The sequence below is a fragment of the Pelophylax lessonae genome, assembly GCF_965119305.1.
Source record: "Pelophylax lessonae genome assembly, chromosome: 10".
NCBI lineage: Eukaryota > Metazoa > Chordata > Amphibia > Anura > Ranidae > Pelophylax > Pelophylax lessonae.
Genome location: NC_138777.1, coordinates 184,362,835 through 184,386,454, shown reverse-complemented (window position 1 = coordinate 184,386,454; position 23,620 = coordinate 184,362,835). Strand labels below are relative to the sequence as shown.

At 41.8% G+C, this 23,620-nt stretch overlaps 1 protein-coding gene across 2 annotated transcripts in view; it reads left to right on the top strand.

The window, feature by feature from the left end:
• Nucleotides 1-23,620, top strand: part of CPNE2 (copine 2) — a 253,848-nt gene that overhangs the window by 112,837 nt on the left and 117,391 nt on the right. For both annotated transcript variants that reach the window (XM_082270133.1, XM_082270132.1), the window contains exon 2: nt 3,226-3,416. In XM_082270133.1, coding sequence (XP_082126259.1) covers nt 3,249-3,416 — 168 coding nt within the window. In that variant the 5' untranslated portion in view covers nt 3,226-3,248. The remainder of the gene's footprint in view (nt 1-3,225; nt 3,417-23,620) is intronic.

The window sequence follows — 23,620 nt, the reverse complement described above, 5'->3', positions numbered from 1 at the left end:
GATGTTCCCCATCCATCTAGCGGATCAGTTTAGATGGCAGTTGGGTATAAAGGACAGCGGGCTGTGTTTGTGTCTGCTTTGCATAAGCAGAATGGACACAGACCAGCCAATGGAGCCCACCCCGTGTGTAAGGGGCCTTACCTTTACTGAAATAAGGTAGTCTCTGGACCTTTGAGCAGTGGTGTGGCCCTTCAACTAACATTTTTGTTGCATGACACTGCAAGCCAAGCAGACCATAGAGGTCCTCTGGGGTGTAGAAGCTGCCTGCCCTGGGATTCACATCAACTACATTAAACATTTCTTGTTTTTACTGCAATCTGTGCCTCCCAAGCCTAGTAACCCCTGTCCTCTACATTTCCTGTCCTGTGTCACAGGAATGAGAAGAGAATGGAAATCTCCACTGTGTTGTCACAAAAGATTCCCCAAATCTTTCAACTTTATACAAAAGAAATTAAAAAAAAAAAAGGTTTGGGCTGGAGAAGAGTTTTAATCTTGCCACACAGATATAACAGATATAGTATGGGAAACTTTTTTTCAGAAATGTTGTGGTTGTTACATAATCAGCATTCTGATGTGTTAAATTGTTGACACCTAAAGAAAATTGGACGATCTAGGCAGCTCTGTCACCACTCTATCTGGGTGCTCAATTGTGTATTCTAATGGCTGCATTCACACTCAAAACCACGACTCAACCACCTGACTTTTCCGTCCTGTGGCCACCCATGTGAACGAGTCCTTAGTATATCAACCCCACTGTAATGCAATACCACGTTATCTAATATTTTAGCTGATCACCGAGCGATAGAGTAATTACACTGAGCCACAGAGCTCTCTCTTGTCATGGACTTGCAATAGTGTTTGGCAGCTTACCTATTCCTTCATGTCTGCATTAGAGGCCAGACTTCACTTCTGGTTCCTTTTTATCATCTCTCCTCCCTGTTCGGCCCCACCCCAGGCCTTCCAGGAAGTCTTTATTAACCAGTGCACTGCAGGTCTGCTTTGCTGTTCAACAGTGTTTGTTAGTTGTTTCCTTTCTGCCGTGTGCTTGATCTACCTTTCTGTGTACCGACTTTGGCTTGTCTCTGACTTCTCCTGTTTGCCTGTGACTCTGACCTTTGGCCTATTCCTTGGTTACCCTTGTCTGCCTGTGTTCCTGACCTCGGCTTACCCATCACTATCCCCTGTGTCCTGACTGGCTGCTTCCCCTCTCTTCCTATGGAGCGTGACCTGGGGGACCCCAGGGGCCGCGACCTGGGCCCAGCTGCAGCCAAGTCCATCCTCACCACTAGAGGCTCTGGTGAACACCTGCTGGGTCTTAGACTCTGCGCCCTGGGAAATCTTGGGCTCACGTTCCTGTCCATCCGCAGCAGTCAGCTACTGGGTTCACTACCTTGTGGTGCCCCCCTGCCTCCAACAGGGTGCAGTCGTCACCTAGCCACAGGTGACCTGACATCTCTACTGGTTATTTTATAATCTCTATATAAAAAGTATATGTAAACCCTCATTTTTTTAAACAATCCGTTCAGTTTAAAATAGAAATGAAAGGCAAAACGCTTATGTATACATGTAAAAAACATTATAAATACCTTTTTTCCCCTGTTTTATTAAAGTTCACATACCCTGTAAACTCCCTCTGTTGAGATGGGGGAGGAGAAACCGCATGACACTGAACTTGCCAGTGAATGACTGTTCAGTAGGGGCTTGTGAGAAAAAGTCTGATCATTAGAGGAGAGCACACTGAGTTCCCATCACAGCTAGAGAACAGGCCATGCCTTTCTCTCATGCCTAGTGTGGTCAGTTTTTAGTTGGAAAGCAGAGGAACTGGCAGGAACACCAGGGATTTCACTCAAAGGAAGTAATGCAAAGGGAGCAGGATCCTTTTTCGTAGAAGTACATAGTACAGCATACACATATCAGGAATATGAAATGTTGGGTTTACATACCCTTTAATACAAAAACAATGAGCTTTTAAACCTTGTAAAATGTGAAAGACACATAATAAATAAATGTAAGGTAAAACACTTCAAAAACATATCAAACTGTGCACTCGCTAAAAATACTTGTAGATTGTGTCAGGATCAGGCTTTAGAGGCTGCCAGACCCTGGGTACCATTTTCCACAAATGGTGGACCTGTCCTCACATTAGGAGATTTTCTAGTGCGGTATATCAGATAGTCTACACTCTTCTGGGTAGAGGTATTCTGAAAAATCATAAAAAGCCTTAGGGCTCTTTCACACGGGTTTGCGGATGAAAAACGGACATAATGTATCGCTATGTAAATACGGATGTCAGCGGATGATCATCCGCCGACATCCGTTTTTCGTCCTTTCCGTTCAGTTCAGTTTTTTGGAACGGAAGAGAAACCTATTTTTTCTTCCGTTCAAAAAACGGGAACGGACGCAAAAACGGATGTCAGTGGTGTCATCCACTGACATCCGTATTTACATAGAGATACATTATGTCCGTTTTTCATCCGCAAACGGATGGGATGAAAAACGGACAGACGGACCGGATGACACAAGTGTCATCCGTGTCCGTTTCAAAAAAGAAAAAAAAGGACCTGATCGGGCAAAAAAAACTGAATGCCCATGTGAAAGAGCCCTTACTTAGTTTTAAACCCAGGCACTGTACAAATACCCAGTTTTGCCTCCTTACTTTCCTTTTTATGGCAGCAAAACAAGTCCTAGTCAAAGCTTGGTGGTCCTCCACCCCATGGGGGGGACGGGTGAAGAGAAAAATGACATGGTACCTCTTGGACGAAAAGGTGTTTGCAATTCGTAATGACAAACAACGTAAATTTGAATGGGTCTGAACCCCCTGGATTGAACATTATTTACCCAGGGACTTAGATCACTCACTACTGACCATCATCTCTGGATAGCTAGGCAATTTACCTGGTCACTGATCTGCCCATACCCATCGCTGGAGGGCTTTCCCTCTCTAGCCCTCTCTCACCTTGTCCAACTAGTGTGTCCTACGCACTCTCTTTCATCATTCTATCCTAGTTTTCTAATTGGTTGCTACATCACAGTTAAAATGTTTCAACTGACTCTACACTGGAAGGTGTCCAAAAAGTGGATTACAGTAGAGGATTTCTCAGCCTCAGATGATCATTGTTTTGTGTATTGATTTTATGCATGTACTCTCAGCATCACATATGCTAAAATTGGAAAATTCTACTTATGTTTGTTGATCTGACCATTTGTGTCTTGTTCTTTCTTCAGATTGTCGTGCTTTGCTGAAGCCCATGGCGTACACATATAGCACCTCTTCAGCTGCTCCAGTGGGTTCCCAGTACTGCGTCTGTAGAGTGGAACTTTCCATTTCCTGCCAGAACCTCCTTGACCGGGATGTCGCCTCCAAATCTGACCCCTTTTGTGTCTTATTTTTGGAAGTAAATGATAAATGGACTGAGGTACAGTAATGAACATGTAATTTCAAACCCCGTGAAAGCACTGCATTACCTTGCATTGGGGAATTATTGATTATGTTTCACAAAGTGGCTTCTGTTCTCAGAAACAAGACTTGGAGCAAAAGGCTTTAAGTGGTTATGGTCCGAGGTTTACTGTCCCTTAGGTACGGAAGGTCACCTTCATTTTATGATTCATTTGCTTTTATCTGACAGTTCAGAAAATAGATTTTCTGCTTTTCCATGTTCTGATCACATAAGTGTTCAAGGGAGTTATTTATCTGTCAGTACTCACACATTTAGATTTCATTTCAGCAGAAGAATTGTCTGTAATTTTCTCTTTTGTTTTGTGTTTGAATTTTTTTTTTTTTTGGATGTTCATGAAACAGACATTACTCATTTTTTAGACACTGGAGTAAAAAAAGTAGAAAAGGCTTTAGTCAGTTATAATGATCACTGTCTGCTTATAATATTATCCAAACATGCATCTCTTGTTCAGGTCATGGGCTGAAGAAGAGAAATCAAATAGATTCCCCCATCTGAACTTAACAGCATAGATGGAGGAATCCCCCATGCTGGCTAAAGTATTCAGACAGCTGCAGCGTCCTCGGCTATCTGAGGCTGGCCATAGACGGTGCAAATTTCTTTCTTGAAGCCACAGGTTGCAAGAAAGAAATGTGAACGATTCCAGCCATCAACACAGACAGTGCTGACAGGGGAATCCCTCCTGCCGAGTAATTGTCTGCTCACGGCCGGGGGGTCAGGGGTGGGCGTGGGGAAGCCTTCCCCGCCAGGAGAAGACAGTGATTATTGCTAGTGGCTATAGCAGCAGCTAGCGATAATCGCAAGAGATTCCAGCAGGTTGGCTGTACCCAAGCTAATCAATCGTTCAACTTGGTACATTCAGCCTGCCCACACATGGCTCAAATTTTGGCCAATGCCTGCTGAACCGGCTGAGATTTGAACAGTCTATGGCCAGCCCTATTATTATATTATACAGGATTTATATAGCGCCAACAGTTTGCGCAGCGCTTTACAATGTGGGGGAAGACAATACAGTTACAGTACAATTCAATACAGGAGGAATCGGAGGGCCCTGCTCGTTAGAGCTTACAATCTAGAAGAAGCCCTATAGGATGCAGTCACTGTTTGATTGACAATTGTCTACCTGGCTTCTTTGGTTTTTTTTTCAGCTGAGTTTTGCCGAGCTGGGCGCTGCCGACAAGGCTTTCAATGGCCCCGAATTTTGGCTGATACAGAAGGAATCAAATAAAATTTGACCTGCGTTTGACCAGCTTAAGGCACCAAACCTCTGATATTGTAAACAATATAAATATTTTTTTAATAATAAACATACTTAACTGCTCTGTGCAATAGTATTGCACAGAGCGGCCCCGAACATGCTCTTTTGGGGACCTCTGCCGAAACTCTTGGCTCCTCCTCTTCTCTGTGCTCTCTCATTGGAAGCGGCTTCCTATGGTGGTGCACCAGCAGATTAGAGAGGAGAGCACTTCTGCAGATGGGCACTGTGCTGGATTGAAATAGGTCTTGGGTAATTATAAGTGAGGGGGGGAGAGATACAACTGCTGGGACATTATTTACCTTTAATGTAGGGAATGCATTAAGCTTGAGAGCAACCCACGGCCTGAAGTTGGACTGATTCAGTGGGCATCAAGGTTTAGGCTGTGTATGACCAACTTAAAGTGGTTGTAAACAATATATATTTTTTCTATTAATACATATACTTACCTGCTCTGTGCAATGCTATTGCACAGAGCAGCCCTGAACCTACTCTTTTGGGGTCCTCCGCTGGCACTCTCGGCTCCTCCTATTCTCTGTGCTCACCCATAGGAAGCCGCTTCCTATGGTGGGGCACTGGCAGGCTCACTCCCAAGCTGGGCTCTGTGCATCCTTAGATGCACACAGTGAGGCTAGGCCCCACCCATTGTTCCCTCCCGACAGGATTTGATTGACAGCAGAAGGAGCCAATGGCTTCTAATGCTGCCTCTGTGTCCTGTGAGGAGAGAGGAGAGCACCACTGCAGATGGGCACAGTGATGGATCGAAATAGGTCTTGGGTAAGTATAGGCGGGGGAGATGCAACTGCTGGAAATTTTTTTTACTCTAATGTAGGTAATGCATTAGGATAAAAGATATCAAACTATCCAGCCTTTTCAACTGCTTTAAGACATCAAGCCTCTGATTCCACTGGTGTCCCCAATGCAGGTTGATTGGAGCTCTGGATACCCTGGTGTAGGTCGGTGTCCCAAACAGATATGTAGACTGATGAAACGATTTATTAGTAGACATCTCTCTATATACAAAGACCATAGATTACCTCTTGAAGAAATGTGTCCAGATGTATAGAAGGAAGCCAGACAAATGTAAGAATCCTGATACAAATTATTTTTCATAACCTACATTAGATAAACCAATGCTTTTTAGGGGGTATCATGGGCTCCCTTCATCAGGGTAAAATAAGTAGCATATAAAAAAAAAAACATGCAACTGAGAGCAAAAATTATTTACTGCCTTATGCATCAACATAAAAAACCTGTTCTATATGCCAAATCACTGCTGGCACCTTATTAAATCCAAAAATATTAGTATGTGAAAGTGCAAAGTGTCCACTTCACAGTGGCGGTGTGATTTGAATATTAAACATTCATAATAAAGTGCATAATCATCATATTAGAAAAGTATTGAAAAAGTTTGCAAATTTGTGCAAAGAAAAAAATTGCTTCAACACTTCCCCACAAAATGTCTCCACCACACACCATTCATGCTCATGAAGTCCCTCTCCCTCCAGACAGAAACTCCCTGAAACTCTATGCCACCCACTCATAGCTCACTTTGTGTATAAAATAATTAAATACACCTCAACTCCAGGATATCTTGTCACCAAATCACTCCCCCATCCAGGTCATAAATCACCACTGTCACAGTGCCACCTCAGCACTATCGCTCTCACCTCTCCTCAGTCCTTCTCCACAGGCTGCTGTGCTCTCTGGTGTCTCCCCTGCCACAGTGCCACCTCAGCACCGCATCTCTCTCTCCACTCTCCCCGGTCTCTCAACAGGCTGCTGTACTCTCTGGTGTCTCCCCTGCTACAGTGCCACCTCAGCACTGCATCTCTATTTCACCTCTCCCTGGTCTCTCTCCACAGGCTGCTGCATTCTCTCCGGTGTCTCCCCTGCCACAGTGCCACCTCAGCACTGCATCTCTCTCGCGCCTCTCCCCAGTCTCTTTCCACAGACTGCTGTACTCTCTGTTGTCTCCCCTGCTACAGTGCCACCTCAGCACTGCATCTCTTTCTCACCTCTCCCTGGTCCCTTTCCACAGGCAGCTGTGCTCTCTGGTGTCTCCCCTGCTACAGTGCCACCTCAGCACTGCATCTCTCTCTCACCTCTCCCTGGTCTCTCTCCACAGGCTGCTGTGCTCCTGGTGTCTCCCCTGCTACAGTGCCACCTCAGCACTGTACCTCTCTCTCCCCAGTCTCTCTCCACAGGCTGCTGTGCTCTCTAGTGTCTCCTATGTGTTAGATTGGAGTCGCCATCACCAGAGACTCCACTCTAACACATGGGAGACACCAGAGAGGACAGCAGCTTATGGAGAGAGACTGGGGAGAGGTGAGAGAGATAGTGCTGAGGTGGCACTATGACAGTGGCGATTTATGAGCAGGATGGAGCAGTGATTTAGTGACAAGATATCCTGGAGCTCAGGTGTAATTACACAAAGTGAGCAAAGCCAGCTATGAGAGTAGGTAAAGTTCAGGGGAGTGTCTGTCTGGAGGGAGAGGGACCTAATGAGCACAGGTGGTGTGTGGTGAAGGAATTATCGGAGAAGAATTGAAGCAATTTTTTTCTTTGCACAAATTTGCGGACTTTTTCAGTACTTTTCTAACGTAAAGATTAGGCACTTTATTGCGATTTTTAAAAATTCAAATTACAACGCTGCTGCGCAGTGGATATTTGCACTTTCACATATTGATATAAAGGAAATAGCAGGTTGCCAATCCAGTCACTGGTTTGCCTGCCAAAGCAATGACTTTACACTGAATGCTTTAGGGCAGGGATCTTCAAACTACGGCCCTCCAACTACAAATCCCATGAGGCATTGTAAAACTCTGACATTCATAGACAATAGACATGACTAGGCATGATGGGAATTGTAGTTCCTGAACAACTGGAGGGCCATAGTTTGAAGACCCCTGCTTTAGGGTGTCTCAGCTATGTCTTTGGACACAGAGTTTTTTCCTGCTGCATGGTTCGAAATAATTTCTGATTGACTGAATGCTTATCATTTGCCAGGGTGTTGTTTTCTTGAAATGTGTCTTCTTTTTTTCTAAATCTACAATAGTAGATTGTAGCCCCTGAGCTTTTGTTTAATTAATTACAAAATAACTCTGGCTATATAACTATTGTGTTGCATAGAATGCTGACTTTTGAAATTTGTAGAAATTGGCTATGTAATTACATTTTTTATTATACTTTATTTGCAGTCATAAAGCCCTTGCTGTGGTTACGTACTTTGGGGATGGTGGGCATCTTAGGAGCACTGGAGGTGGGTGGTGGGTGTGTACCTCAGAGGACTAACATGTTAGCCAAGGTGAGGCTGGGAGCGCGAGAGAAGCTGTAGGGACCAGTCAGTGGTTCCACAGCTTCCTCATGAATGGGTGGAGGAAGGGCCCATCATGTTCTCATCACACATTTGTAATTGCATGGGGTAGATGTTAAGGACCAACAAGGCTAACTGGAATTTAAAGTCGCAGCAATATAGAGTTGTCAGTCCTAAACTGAAACTCTTTATTAGAACTGCAAACTGGCAGGATCAACAGGTAAACTGAAGGTACAGCAAAAAACTGGAAATATTACATAATACGAAAGGGAATCATTTATTATATAGAAAGCACAGAGTAATTTTTAATGTTGACTGGAATTCTGTGTTAACACGCCAATGCAATTTTAAAAGTTGTTTTCAATACATATAAATCTGCAGCTTTCATTAAAATAATACTTGGTGATCCTGCTGTGAACTTCCTGCTATGGGGTGCAAATGGTTTGCTCCAATCTTCCTGCTGTTTGCTGTTGTTACCCTGTCACCCAGGTGCTTCTGGTGGAGAAAAGTTGCCATTTTAACACATATTACATAGGAATGGTCCAATGTTGTCATCATCCAACCCGTCCTGAGAAATACTATGCAGCCATCACTGGACTGCATGTGCGAAGACATAAGTTGGCTGAAAAGAAACTGCAAGCGACCAGTAGCACAATAAAGGATTAAAAAAAGCTAAAAACAACAGCAAACAGCAGGAAGACAGGGGAAAACCATTTGCACCTATAACAGGAAGTTCACAGCAGGATCACCCTTTCATTATTTTAATGAAAGCTGCAGATTTCAAAGCCCAACTCTGGCAAAATGGGAAATTATAGTTACATAGTTACATAGTTACATAGTTAGTAAGGTTGAAAAAAGACATCAGTCCATCCAGTTCAACCTATGATGCGTGTGTGTGTTTGCTTTTAACCGTACATTGTATACCCCTGTATGTTGTGGTCTTTAAGGTGTCCATCTAATAGTTTTTTGAAACTATCGATGCTCCCTGCTGATACGACTGCTTGTGGAAGAGAATTCCACATCCTTACTGCTCTTACAGTGAAGAATCCCTTACGCACTTTAAGGTTAAACCGCCTTTCCTCTAGTTTTAGTGAGTGGCCACGTGTCTTATTGTATCTCCTTTCTCTGAATAGTTTGTTCCTTATGCTCGGGTCACCAGTACAGTATTTGTACATTGATATCATATCCCCCCTCAATCGTCTTTTCTCCAGAGAGAAAAGGTTCAGTGCTTGTAGCCTTTCCTCATAGCTGATGTCCTCCATTCCCCTAATTATTTTTGTTGCCCTTCTCTGGACTTTCTCCAATTCCAGCACATCCTTCCTGAGGATCGGTGCCCAGAACTGGACAGCATACTCCAGATGTGGCCGGACCAGAGTCTTGTATAGTGGGAGAATAATCTCTTTATTTCTGGAGTGAATCCCCTTTTTTATACATCCCAGTATTCTGTTGGCTTTGCTTGCGGCGGCTTGGCATTGCATGCCACTGCCAAGCTTGTTGTCTACCAGTACCCCCAAGTCCTTTTCCATCCTAGACTCACCCAGAGGTTCCCCCCCTAGTGAGTAGCTTGCTTTCTGGTTTCTGGCCCCCAAGTGCATTACTTTACATTTATCAACATTAAACCTCATCTGCCATGTAGTTGCCCACCCCGTTATTTTGTTCAGGTCTGCTTGCAAGGTTTCCACATCCTGCATAGAAGATATTGGCATGCCTAGTTTAGTATCATCTGCAAATACTGAGATTGTACTTGATATCCCCTCCTCTAGATCATTTATGAACAAATTAAACAGGATTGGTCCCAGGACAGAACCCTGGGGGACCCCACTTTCCACACCCGTCCAATCCGAGTACTCCCCATTAATCACCACCCTCAGTACTCTCCCCTGGAGCCAGTTCTCTATCCAGGTACTCACCTTATGGTCCATACCTACCTTCCTTAGTTTGTACAGTAATCGTTTGTGGGGAACGGTGTCAAAGGCCTTTGCAAAGTCCAGATACACCACATCCACAGGCTTACCTTTATCTAGGTGGCTGCTCACTTCATCGTAGAAGGTTAATAGATTGGTTTGGCAAGAACGATTTTTCATGAATCCATGCTGATTACTACTTATAATACCATTTTTATTACTAAAGTCTTGTATGTGGTCCCTTAACATCCCCTCCAAAATTTTGCCGACTACAGATGTTAGGCTGACCGGCCTATAGTTACCCGGGATATATCTCGGCCCCTTCTTAAATATTGGTACCACGTTGGCTTTTTTCCAATCAGCTGGCACCATACCCGTCTGTAAACTATCCTTAAAGATCAAGAATAATGGTCTGGCAATCACCAGGCTGAGCTCATTAAGAACCCTCGGGTGCAAGCCATCCGGTCCCGGGGATTTATTTATGTTAAGTTTCTCTAGTTTAGCTCTAAGTCTATCTTCTGTTAACCATGGCGGCACTTCCTGAGGTGTATTATTTAGTTTGGCCTTACAAGCTGGGTTCGTGTAGCCCCCCGATTCTTTTGTGTAGACTGAAGAGAAGAAATGATTTAACACTTCCGCCTTTTCTCTGTCCTCAGTGGCCATATTTCCTTTATCATCTTTTATGGGGCCAATGTGTTCTGGCCTCGCTTTCTTACTGTTTATATACTTAAAGAACTTCTTGGGGTTCTTTTTACTCTCCTCCGCTATATGTCTCTCGTGTTTTATTTTAGCCGCCCTGATTTCATCTTTACATTTCTTATTACACTCTTTGTAATGCTTAAATGCTGCCAATGACCCCTCAGTCTTGTATTTTTTGAAGGCCTTTTCTTTAGCACTAATATACATTTTTATGTTGGAATTTAGCCATCCAGGGTTTATTTTTGCTCTTTTAAATTTATTTCCCTTTGGAATGCACTGGCCAATCCCCCTGTTTAGTATGCTCTTGAAGCACTCCCATTTTTCCTCCGTGTTCTTTGTTTCCAGGGTTCTATCCCAATTGATATTTTCTAGCAGCAAGCGCAGTTTAGGGAAATTGGCTCTTTTGAAATTCAGTGTCCTTATATTACCCCTCTGCTTCCTATTACTGTAATTAATACTGAAACTTATTGACCTATGGTCACTGTTCCCTAAGTTGTCCCGTATTTCTATATCCGTGATCAGGTCTGTATTGTTGGTAATCAGTAGGTCACGTACCGCATTGTTTCTTGTCGGTGCATTCACCATCTGACCCATAAAATTGTCCTGCAAAACATTTAGGAACTGCCTAGCCTTGGCTGAGTGCGCGGTTCCTTCTGCCCAGTCTATATCTGGATAATTAAAGTCCCCCATTATAATGACATTTCCCATCCTTGCTGCCAATCCTATCTGTAAAAGGAGGGCCGCCTCACCCTCCTCCCTCTGGTTGGGGGGCCTATAGCATACGCCCAATATTACCTTCCCCGCCGTGCCATCCCTTTGAAGCTCTACCCATAGGGATTCTGCCTCATCCATAGCTCCATTATTAATATCATCCCTCATATTTACCTGTATGCTGTTCTTAATATACAGACATACCCCTCCCCCTTTTTTACCCTCTCTATCTCTGCGATAAAGGGAATACCCCTGAATGGTCGCCATCCAATCATGAGAGCTGTCAAACCAAGTCTCAGTTATCCCCACAAAATCTAAGTCCTCCTCAAACATCAGCAGCTCCAGTTCTCCCATCTTGTTGGCCAGGCTTCTGGCATTGGTATACAAACCTCTTAATTTTGATTGGTTACATTTATCCTCATTTGATGTTTTTAGGCTGCTCTCTTGATTTTTCCCCATACCCACCCTGGGTATAGGAGCTCCGAACACCCTACCGCTAATGCCCCCATTTCTGCCCTCTGAAACTTGCTTTCCACTGGCTAATTCTACATCTGTACCCTCCCCCCCCATTCCCTAGTTTAAAAGCCCCTCTAACTTTTTGGCCATCCTCTCACCCAGTACGGCTGCACCCACCCCATTTAGGTGCAATCCGTCCCTACCAAAGAGCCGGTGACCGAATTATCCCTTGCGCCTAAAATGTGGCCATTTGGATACAGACTTGTTTTATGCTTTATGGCAGGGGTGTCAAACTCAATTTCATTGCGGGCCGCATCAGAATTATGGTTGCCCTCAAAGGGCCTGTTATATCTGTAAGATTAGATGTCCAGAGCACCCCACACCCTCTTACACCCTTACATGAGATGTCAAGAGCCCCTCCACCATCAGAAGTCAAGAGTCACCCACCCTTTCTTACATCACAATGCACCCCCTTACCTTGTGCTGCTGCCAGGAAGAAGATGCGGGTGGATCTGGGAAGAAGTGCAGGGTCTGGAGGAGAACCAGAGGAGGGCAGGAGTCAGCTTCCAGAGTCTGCTGAATGCTAAGACCAGGGGGGCAGAGGGAAGGTGGTGTTGCGGCTGCATAGAGAGGTGCAGGATCTGTAGGAGGAGTTCTGCCATCCTCTCTGCTGCGGAGTGCTGAGAAGGGTGGGGGGGGAGGACAAAGACAAGCCTTTCTGCAGCTGCACAGAGGACTGCAGGTTCTGGCAAAGGAGTTCTGTCCTCTTTTCTGCCAACTACAAGGTGGGGGGAGAGACAAGGGGGGTGCCGCAGCTGCAGGAGAGGGCCGAGGGCCACATAAAAAAATGGCCCGGGGGGGGGGGCACATTCGGCCTTTGACACCTGTGCTTTATGGGCATACAACTTTTTGGCACGCAATAGTGCACTATACTACCGCACATTTGGTAAACTACTTGCCTCTGACCGCTAAATGGGCACTCTTTAGCCTAATCGATATCTCAGGTATTAAAATCTCAAGAGGCTGTAAACAGCTTCTTATGGTTCTTTCCCTTGTATCACGAAAAACCATCCTTTATCAGTGAATCTACTCAGAACCCCCCACCTCTTCTTTGTTTATAGCCAAATTATCCTGTTTTCTGCATGGAATGGGTAGGGCCTTTAAATGTAAAGATTCACGGGTCCAAAAATTCCTTGAGGATTGGGAACCTTTCTTTGAAACCTTGTCTGTAGATAATCAACAAATTATAGTAGAATGCTTTCAATACACCCAGTGGTACCAAATCAGTCTGCTAACCAAAACCTCCCAACTGATGCCTTATCCTCCACTTAACTTGAAAAATGTTTAAAACCTAATGACCAAGCCTTCCTCCTCTTTTCCTCTACTTGTTAATTGTTAGACTGACCTCCGTCCATCCAGGTGCTTTTTAGGGTTCAGACCCAACCATCCTTGATTGTTCTTGGACTATACTAACAAATTGCACACCGTTATTCCTATATTGTTTCACTGGCTAAATGTTGCGGCTACTCTACTATGAACCATATTCTCATGTAAAAAAAACAGAACATATATCGCTTGTAGTGGGGCTGTGTCTGGATTGCAAGGGTTATTAGCTTGTTTTGTTGATGGAGGGGAGAAACCACTTTATGTTTAATCTGTCTTTTTATTGAGTTTTACGTAAGAAAAGGTACAAGCATGTATAGTCTCAAAGTGAGGTATTATAAAAAAGACAGAATATAACATCAATACAAATAAGAATGAGGAACATTACCAGAAATGTACTGCAAGGGATAATATCAGAGTTCAGCAGACATAATGCATACGTAAGAACAGAACCTGAGCATTTAGTATCAGGTATTGACATACATAACAGAAAAACAGTGCAGCTCAATCTAATAATTACAAAGAAATCCAGTAGAGGGTATAAATAGAAAGGAAAGACAGGAAGATGCAACAAAAGGAGTGGAAAAATAAAAAAAATGGGGGGGGGGGGGGCTGGTATGAATCCTCTAGAGCAGGGATACCCAAACTACGGCCCTCCAGTTGTTCAGGAACTACAATTCCCATCATGCCTAGTCATGTATGTGAATGTCAGAGTTTTACAATGCCTCATGGGATTTGTAGTTCTGCAACAGCTGCAGGGCCGTAGTTTGGGAATCCCTGCTCTAGAGGGTTACAAGGTGCCAGTCCAGTATGTTTTTAATCTGCATCAAAAATGCATGCACAGTTTTTTCCATGTATTCCAATGGCCCTAGTTCACATCAGTACAGTGCATTCCAGTGCAGTCAACAAAAGTAGAACATCCGGAACGCATAAATCATGGTGTGAATGAACCAGCCCTAATTCAGAGAATGCAGAAAGTGTTTAGAACCACTTTAAGTGCCTAAACATTAAAGCCAAACTCCAGACAGGTATAAGAAAATTGCTAATTAATGTAATTGTAAAATCATTAAAAAACATTCTAAGGCTTCATTCGCACCTGAGCGATTTTCTGCTTAAAGCTGCAAAACACTTAACAAGGCAAATCCTATTAATTTCAATGACCCCTGTTTCACATCTGAGCGTTCTGGCGCTTGTAGCGAATTGCCTGTTACTCAAAAGACTACATGAGCTTCTGTTTTGGGAGATTTGGCTCTATAGATAAAAGAAAAGATCACGGCAGCGAACAATCCTCATGTGCTCCATACATGAAACAAAGGTGATACATAAGCGGGGGGGGGGGGGGTGGAAGAAATCCGTGCCAGACAGGTTGGGCTTTCCATGAGGCCCCAATGGGTCCACATAAACTTGTATGGAAAGGAAAGGCAAGTAACTGGCTATAAACCTCAGGTAAGGTGCAAAAACATCATGACTCCTAAGAGACAGCCATCTATCTGGCCACCCAGCAGATCATATTTATGCAAAACAGAAGAACTATGTGATCAAAACAACATTAAAACTTTGCCACTGTAGATTGGTCTAGGTAGTGAGAGAGCCCCAGTCCTATAGTGTCTGATCTCTAAGGCTCTGCCCACTACCAGACACCATACCCGTCCCATATTGGGGACTCCATTCCAGTATGCACAGAAGTATCATGGTAAGATAGGAAACAATTAAACTGTGAGGACATGATGCAAAGATCAGAAAGAAACCAGAGAACAAGAGAAAAGGTAGAGAAAAAAAAAAAAAATAAGGGGGGCAGGGATAGGCACAGACCAAGGCTGTGGTGGACATTTTCCAATGTACAGACCTTAGTGAAGGACACCAAGGTACATTTCAAAATGAAAAAAAATAAAAAAACATAACTCTCTACTAGGGTTAAGGCCTTTAGAGCAAGACAGGGTCCCCATAGATCCCTCTATAGGGCAGGGTCCCCATAGATCCCCCTTTAAAGAAGGGTTCCCATAGATCCCACTTTAGAGAAGGGTCCCCATAGATCCCCCTTTAGAGAAGGGTCCCCATGGATCGCCCTTTAGAGCAGGGTCCCCGTAGATCCCCCTTTAGAGAAGGGCCCCCATAGATCCCCCTTTAGAGCAGGGTCCCCCATAGATCCCCCTTTAGAGCAGGCAAGAGTCCCCATATATCCCCTTTTAGAGAAGGGTCCCCATAGATCCCCCTTTAGAGGATCATATGGGGACCTTTCTCTAAAGGGGGATCTATGGGGCCCCTGCTCTAAAGATGGATCTATGGGGACCCTGGCCTGCTCTAAAGGGGGATCTATGAGGGACCCTGCTATAAAAGGGAATCTATGAGGGGCTTTGGCCTGCTTTAAAGTGGGGTTCTATGGGGACCGTGGCCTGCTCTAAAGAGGGATCTATAGGGGAACCTGCTCTAAAGGGGGATCTATGGGGACCCTGTTTCTGTTCAAACAGCAGCTCCCAACCCCTAATCTTCTCCCCCTAGTGCTTTTTTATGACTAAACAAAAACACCGGAAGCTGTAAAACGCTTGTAATACACTTCTAAAAATACTCAAAAACCCTTAAATATAAACGCCTGAAAAATTGCTTCCCTCAGGTGTGAATGCAGCCTAAGTACCTTAATTTGTCTTGTTGATAACCTCTTGTAATCCTCTATAAAATAGAACTCAGGTTAGGAGAAGGAAGGGCAGCATTAGTGCAATCCTGACAGGGAATATGCTAAAAGGGGGAGAGAACATTGTTCTAAAAGAGGGTTGAATCTTTAAGATGGTGCTGCTCCTTCCCGTCCAATCACAGGCTGGAGGCAAGAAGGTGACCAAGCTATGATGTTTAAAGAAGACCTATCCAAAATGTTGTCTTACTTTGAATAGAGTGGAATAGGGCTATAGCTACTGTCAGTTTTTTTATTGCCATCTGTTTTCCATTCTGGAGATTTCCCTTCACTTCCTGTCGCATGGCCACACAACAGAAAGTTGTCCCAAAAGTGAGGGAAATCTCTTATGCAATTGCCTCCAGAATTGTTTTCCAAATTGTAAGATTTACCCATTATTCCTGTTCTGGTGACAACTCAAAATTTGGAATTTTTATTTGATTCTCATATTTTACTTTAATGATCACCAGGATAAATAGAGAGGGTAAAACTCTCTAAAGGAGACACCGACAGCAATAAAAGCCTGACAGATGTTCTAAAGCCTCTCCACTCTATCCTAAACTAAAAGGTTTTGTCTGCAGTTACATTTCAAGGTGTCTGTAAACCCTAACAATGGATTCCTCTTGATTGTGCCATTTTCTTTTAAAGGGTAACTTTATTTTACATAAAATCTGTATAAGTATAAAATAAAAGAGAGAATAGAGCAAATATTGCTCAGGTATCATAACAAAATGTAAACAGATTGTCCATTTGATACACTTGCAAGTATTAAAAAAACAGATATACTGTACAACAAAAACTCATATAAAATCATAGGATAAAGGTTGTCAATAGAACGTTACATATATGTGCAACAATCAAAAGGCAAAAAAAAAAAAAAAATAGGAAATCAACAAGTAGTTCCTAGCTCCAGGTTCCTAGCTCCTTAAGTATCAGGTGGTATAGTACTGTTTGAATTAACCCATGGGTCCCAGAGTTTCTGGAATTTGCGAGGGCAGCCCCTAGCTTCTATTTGTATAATGGGAGCGCCTGGTTAATAAGGGTAAGCCAAAAAGCTATTGTAGGGGGAGCTGGAGATTTCCAGTGCATGGTGATGGATTTTTTGGCGTAAAATAGAGCTAAGTGTAGAAGAATTTGGGAATTCTTAGGCAGAGATCCATCATCAATATATCCAAATAGGCATCTTATGGGGTTACAGATATTAGGTGCCATTGTGCCATGTTAATCTGGTAAATATACTATTGGAACTGCTTTGTTATGTCAGTTCAATAAATACAAAAAACGCTGATCATTACAGGTCGCTTGCGATCTGATATATATATACGCATGTTCTTTGCCTGTATTTGTCTGTTAACATTGTTGCCAGCAATCTCTGTAGACTACAATACACCTCCCCCTAAGTCAGCCTTTTTACTACAGAGGAACCCTTGAAATAACTGTTATGTCTTTGGTAACCCCTGCTAAACTATTACATCTGTAAAATAATAAAGAATATAGTGTATCCAAAAGGAGAGTTTTTTTTTAACACTCCCTTTCTCTATAGGAAAAAAAATATTTTAGTAACAACCATTAAATGGAACAAATAATCAGAATGGTCATTTAAGAAACACCAATGGTGAAAATGTTAATGCCCCTGAATTTGGTGGTCAATGGTCAAAGTGCCTTCTTATATTGGTAGTTGGTGTAGGGTTCCCATATATTGGTGGTCATCACCAGTTAGTGGGAGAAGTAACACTAACATTGCTGACCAGTGGGAAATTGCCTCCTCTTACACACAGCCAAAAAGATAATAGAAATAAGTGGTTACTGGTAATTTAGATTCCTTGAGCAATGAAGAGTTTCTATCAACTTCTGGAGGAAGCCCAATGTTCAGCAGCACCCTGGTTGAGAAACCCTGCCATATGTTATGGAGAAGAAAAGAGGAGAAGGTGTGCTGTAGCCCTATCCTACAGTGACAGCCCTTCTCTTCCACAGAGTACGGTGAGAGATTTGTCTCCCTAGGACAAGAAGGGTTACTGGCAGGATCACCAGCTGAAAAAAATGGAAAAAGCAGCTGTATATTATTGTGGGTGTGCATTACAGTGCTGATCGAAACTTTGGTCACCCCAGGTAAAAATTTGTATTAATGTGCGAAAAATCTCCAAAAGGCATCAAATTACAGATTAGACATTCTATAATATGTCAACAAAAGTTAGATTTTATTTCCATCATTTACACTTTCAAAATTACAGAAAACAAAAAAATGGCGTCTTTAAAAGTTTGGGCACCCTGCAGAGTTAATATCTTGTACTGCCCCCTTTGGCAAGTATCACAGCTTGTAAACACTTTTTGTAGCCAGCCAAGAGTCTTTCAATTCTTGTTTGAGGTATCTTTGCCCATTCTTCCTTACAAATTTTTCCAGTTCTTTGAGATTTCTGGGCTGTCTGTCACGCACTGCTCTTTTAAGGTCTATCCATAGATTTTCAATTATGTTGAGGTCAGGAGATTGTGAAGGCCATGGCAAAACCTTCAGTTTACATCTCTTGATGTAATCCCCCGTGGATTTCGAGGTGTGTTTAGGATCATTATCCATTCATAAAAGCCATCCTCTCTTTAACTTCAGCTTTTTCACAGATGGCATTAAGTTACCATCCAAAATTTGCTGACATTTTTTTTAATCCATTTTTCCTTCTACTCGTGCAATGTTCCCTGTGCCACTGGCTGCAATACAACCCCAAAGCATGATTGATCCACCCCCATGCTTAACAGTTGGACAGAGGTTCTTTTAATTAAATTCTGTGCCCCTTCTTCTCCAAACGTACCTTTGCTCATTCCGGCCAAAAAGTTAAATTTTATCCTCATCGGTCCACAGAACTTGTTTCCAAAATGAATCAGCCTTGTCTATATGTTCATTTGCAAAGTTTAAACGCTAAAGTTTAAATGGTAAGAAAATTGACTCAATGTGCACTAGATGTAAGAGAGATCATGGCGAACTCCTTCACATATATACCGTATGTATTTTAGCTGGGTGATTGCCTTAAGATTTGCTTTAGAGCATCAAATTGTGTTTTTTTATTCTGGAGCTACCAGGAGCGGCAGGAGGTACGACCAGCAGATGTGGCAATGGTGGGGCCAAGCTACATCACCCTGGGATGTCTGATTGGGTACATTTTTTAAATTTTGATTCCACCAGCAACATTGGTAACTCCATCGGGTACATTTATAAAAGAACAACTTGTTCCCGTTTTATTTTACTTCCTGTTGGATAAATAAGGCTATAGCGCAGCCTGATAATCTTTTGCGTGGGCAGTTTTTCTTACACAAAATAGTACAGTAAATTAAGACAGCAGGGCCATTTACCCTCACAGTTGTGCTAATTTTATGGTAATTTTTTTGACGGTTTCTTTATGGCGATAAGCGCAGGGAATGGTGACCTTTTAAATCCGTCTCTAATGGAACCCACAGGAGCTTTTATGGGCCTTGCAGAAGTATTTTCTGCTTTAAAAGAAAGCAAAGTGTTTGTAATATGCAGAATGAGAGCTACATAATAACAGTCTTTATGTCTATTTGTGGCGCATTGTCTATGTCACTTGGATTCTACTGTTAAGCCTTTTTTTCCCCTCAGCTTTTCTATTCTGTTCCCTCGTTAATTGACGTGTCTGTAATGCTAATTTGTTTTATACAATGCAAAAAGTAATTTTCATTAGAGTTGTTTTTTAAAAAAAATAAATAAAAAAAAGCCAACATGTTCTTTAAAGTTGGATGTCAAGTATAAAAAAAATAATAATAATTATAAAAATTACAATGAATTCAATTTATAATGCTAGATTATTTCTGATATGATATACTTAAAGGGCAGCTCCAGCCAAACAGTTAATACTAGGCTGGAACAAGTATACTGGAACTCTTTTGTCTAATATGGAATTTGATAGGGATACTCATGGGTTCCATCTATCCCTGCTGTTTAGCTGGACAGCTTAAGGATGATGAGAGTGCTTTTTTTTAAATTGTTCCACTGGCTGGTCTGCTGGTTGGACTTCTTATGAGCATCACCCCACTGGTGATGCCCATTATGGGCTTGTCTTCCTCTGTAACACTGTCTACATTTATACCAAAAATGTTTTATTTATAATCACATGTAAAAAAAAAAAAAAACCGAATACAAAATAGTTGTGCCTTTTCAAATCCCATCATAAGTTTTTATTCATATGAAAACAGAATACTGCAATTATAAATGTACTGACATGAATATTTTGAATGTTCCCTCAACAATGGGATATTCCAAACTCTATGTAAAGTTGAGCTTGGGTGTCCTGATAATAGAAGTATTTTCAGAGTTCCTAACCTCCATATCTTCTCAGTACAGATGAGCTTGGGTGTCCTCCATGTCATTTCGGCCTGCAACTCATGTGAAGAGGCCGGCCAGTAGCACAGGTTCAGAAGAGGCACTGTCCTCCTCATAGGCTGCACAGCTAACAGCAGTGATAGGGAGGGGCAGGGGGACTTTTAAAGGGGATACCGTCATCGGACCAATAATCAGAGTATATATAGAGTAAAAACAGTTTTTATTGGAAGAAACCGTAATCATATATAAATTTGCTGTATTGAAAAACATACATATTGTATTGCAAATGATGTAGGTAGCATGCACAGAGAACCAAAAGGTAACATAGGTTTGATCTGTGTAATGAACGTTGATGCCCAACATGTTTCGCGGGTCACCGCTTCTTCAGGGGCATATACACAGATAAAGGGCATCACAAATGCTGCAACCAGACCAATCCTAAAACGTAGGACGGCTACGGGATATCTCACTGCTTGGAGTGCTAGGGGTATTGGACCATATTTTTGATCCACTCCTCTCACCTACCAGCATAGGCTCTCCCAGCAGCCACCCGTTAGCCCTCTCATTTTGTTGGACTATGAGATGTATATACACATACCTTTTGGCTTGGACCGCTCCCATGTCCGTCCGGGGGGTTATCTACTCCAATTACGATCCTTGATCTGTCCTCTTGGTTTTAGGATTGGTCTGGTTGCAGCATTTGTGATGCCCTTTATCTGTGTATATGCCCCTGAAGAAGCGGTGACCCGCGAAACATGTTGGGCATCAACGTTCATTACACAGATCAAACCTATGTTACCTTTTGGTTCTCTGTGCATGCTACCTACATCATTTGCAATACAATATGTATGTTTTTCAATACAGCAAATTTAGATATGATTACGGTTTCTTCCAATAAAAACTGTTTTTACTCTATATATACTCTGATTATTGGTCCGATGACAGTATCCCCTTTAAAAGTCCCCCTGCCCCTCCCTGTTCCTATTTTTTTTCAATGAATTTTGGGATGTGGATATCTTTGCTTTAATATCCACTTAGGATATACATATTCCCTGTTTTGGAGCTTGTCTTTCTTTTACCTAACAGCAGTGATAGATGGAATACGTGTATCTGCATTAAATTCCAAGTCGTTATTAGCTGTTTGAGTGGAGCTGCCCTTTAAGTATATCATATCAGAAGTAATCTAAAAATATAGGTTGGATTATTTGTAATTTTTTTATTTATCATTTTGTATACTTGACATCCAACCATAAAGAACATGGTGGCATTTAAAAAAAAAACAAAAAAAAAAACAACTCTAATAAAAATGACCAAGCCTGCAGCTTACTGGAGTATAAAAAAGCAGGAGTCCAGAGTTTATATTAGAAATGAGTTCTAAACTTGTTTGGAAAAAAAAAAAAAAGAAATGAGTTCAGAGGCTACCTGAAGTCATCTCTCTTTAGGAGATATGAGGGTTATGAACGCTAAAACATATAAACATGTCTTCAATAAATGCCAAAATTCATATATTAAAAAAAAATATTTTAATGTATTAAATTATTTAATTTCTTAAATTAAATTAATTTAATTCATTAAAGTTACTAAACATTATTTAGTGTGTGTACAAAATTGCAAGCACTATGGTGGCATTTAAAAAAAAAAAAAAAAAAAACAACTCTAATAAAAATGACCAAGCCTGCAGCTTACTGGAGTACAAAAAAAGCAGGAGTCCAGAGTTTATATTAGAAATGAGTTCTAAACTTGTTTGGAAAAAAAAAAAAAAAGAAATGAGTTCAGAGGCTACCTGAAGTCATCTCTCTTTAGGAGATATGAGGGTTATGAACGCTAAAACATATAAACATGTCTTCAATAAATGCCAAAATTCACATATTAAAAAAAAATATTTTAATGTATTAAATTATTTAATTTCTTAAATTTAAATTAATTTATTTCATTAAAGTTACTAAACATTATTTAGTGTGTGTACAAAATTGCAAGCACTATAGTTAAAAATTAATTTCCCAATACCCCAATGATTCCAAGGTCCATCAAGTATCAGTGGAGACTTGCCCTGTCAAAAACAAGTAATTGATGACAGCTTTTTATTATTTGTATCCTGGCAGATTACCTGTAAGACTCATGTACTGTAGTCTGAAATGCACGTCAAACACACTTCATTGAGGCAGTATAGATGAGGCTACATTGCTTTTCTTCTTGTTCAAAAAAGTTTTATGGGCAGTTTTGTGTACAGTACAAAAAATTGAAAAATAAGACCCCCGCAGATTAATATATTGCAGCCAATGCCCAGCACAGGGAGAGTGGATAGGTCATACAGAAGCATAAGGGCGATAATTCCTCAAGGACATAACCTCTCCTTCTAACATACCTGTAGATCTTTTCCTACTATAGTCAAAGCTAGCAGAGCTATTTGCATACAAACTTCTGTTGGTAACATAAAAGGAATAGCTACATGAGACAACTGAAAAATTAAGTATAAGAAAAGAGAGCGGGAAGAAGGTAAACAGGAGAGGACAACAGAAGGGAAATGACCTGAGAGAAAAGAGGGGAGGTAAGGCACCCCAGGGGTCATAGAAGCCTTGATGTGCAGTGTTTGCAACTTCTCTGCAGCTTCAGGAGGTCAAGGTTCGAGAACTGAGGAGTGAAAACCCAGGGCTGCCAAACTTTGGTATATTTATGTATTCTGTCCTGTAGGGTAGCGTCAACCTTTGTGTGAACCATAGCCTGTGTAATTCTTTTCTTAGTTGCTAGGAGTCGAAGCGGAGGCATCTTTCAGGCTCTAGCTATCATTTGTTTAGAAGATGTAGTGATTTTGAGTAATATTTTGAATTGCGTCAAAGTCAGCTATGGTGGGTGCATGTTTAACAAAGCAACTTAAGGATCTGGTTGGAAACCAACCAACTGCAAAAGGATTGATTGATTATAGTATTGAACAGGACCACGAAGATAGATGCCTGGGCCCTGCATCTGTGAAAACATGTTGAAGTTTAGTTCGGAACATACTTGGCTATCCAGGTTCTAGATATCATCTAGAAAGTACTTTATATGATATTTTTTAAGGGCTGATATGTTCAGGGATGACATATGCTTAGCTTGCCAAATCTCCTTCTAGTTGTTCTCAAGCATCAATTCCAAATCTGCAACCCAGCGGTCAACATGTTTGCATAAGGGATGGTGGCTGAGATAGTAAATGAAGATACAGCATAGAAATTAGAAAAAAGATAACACTATACTAGTGTATCTCCCCGCACCTCGGAAAAGGTTTTGTTAAAATATAAGATAAAAATATAAAAATGTGTGTAATTAGTGAGATATAAATATAAAAATATATATTGTGTGGCAGCAGCTGTAGATTTAAAATGGATGATAGAAAAATAGCCTAGGCTATATACAGCGCTTGCCGCAGAAAAACAATTAGCTTAATGTATGTGAACAATGTTGAAAACTTTTTACAG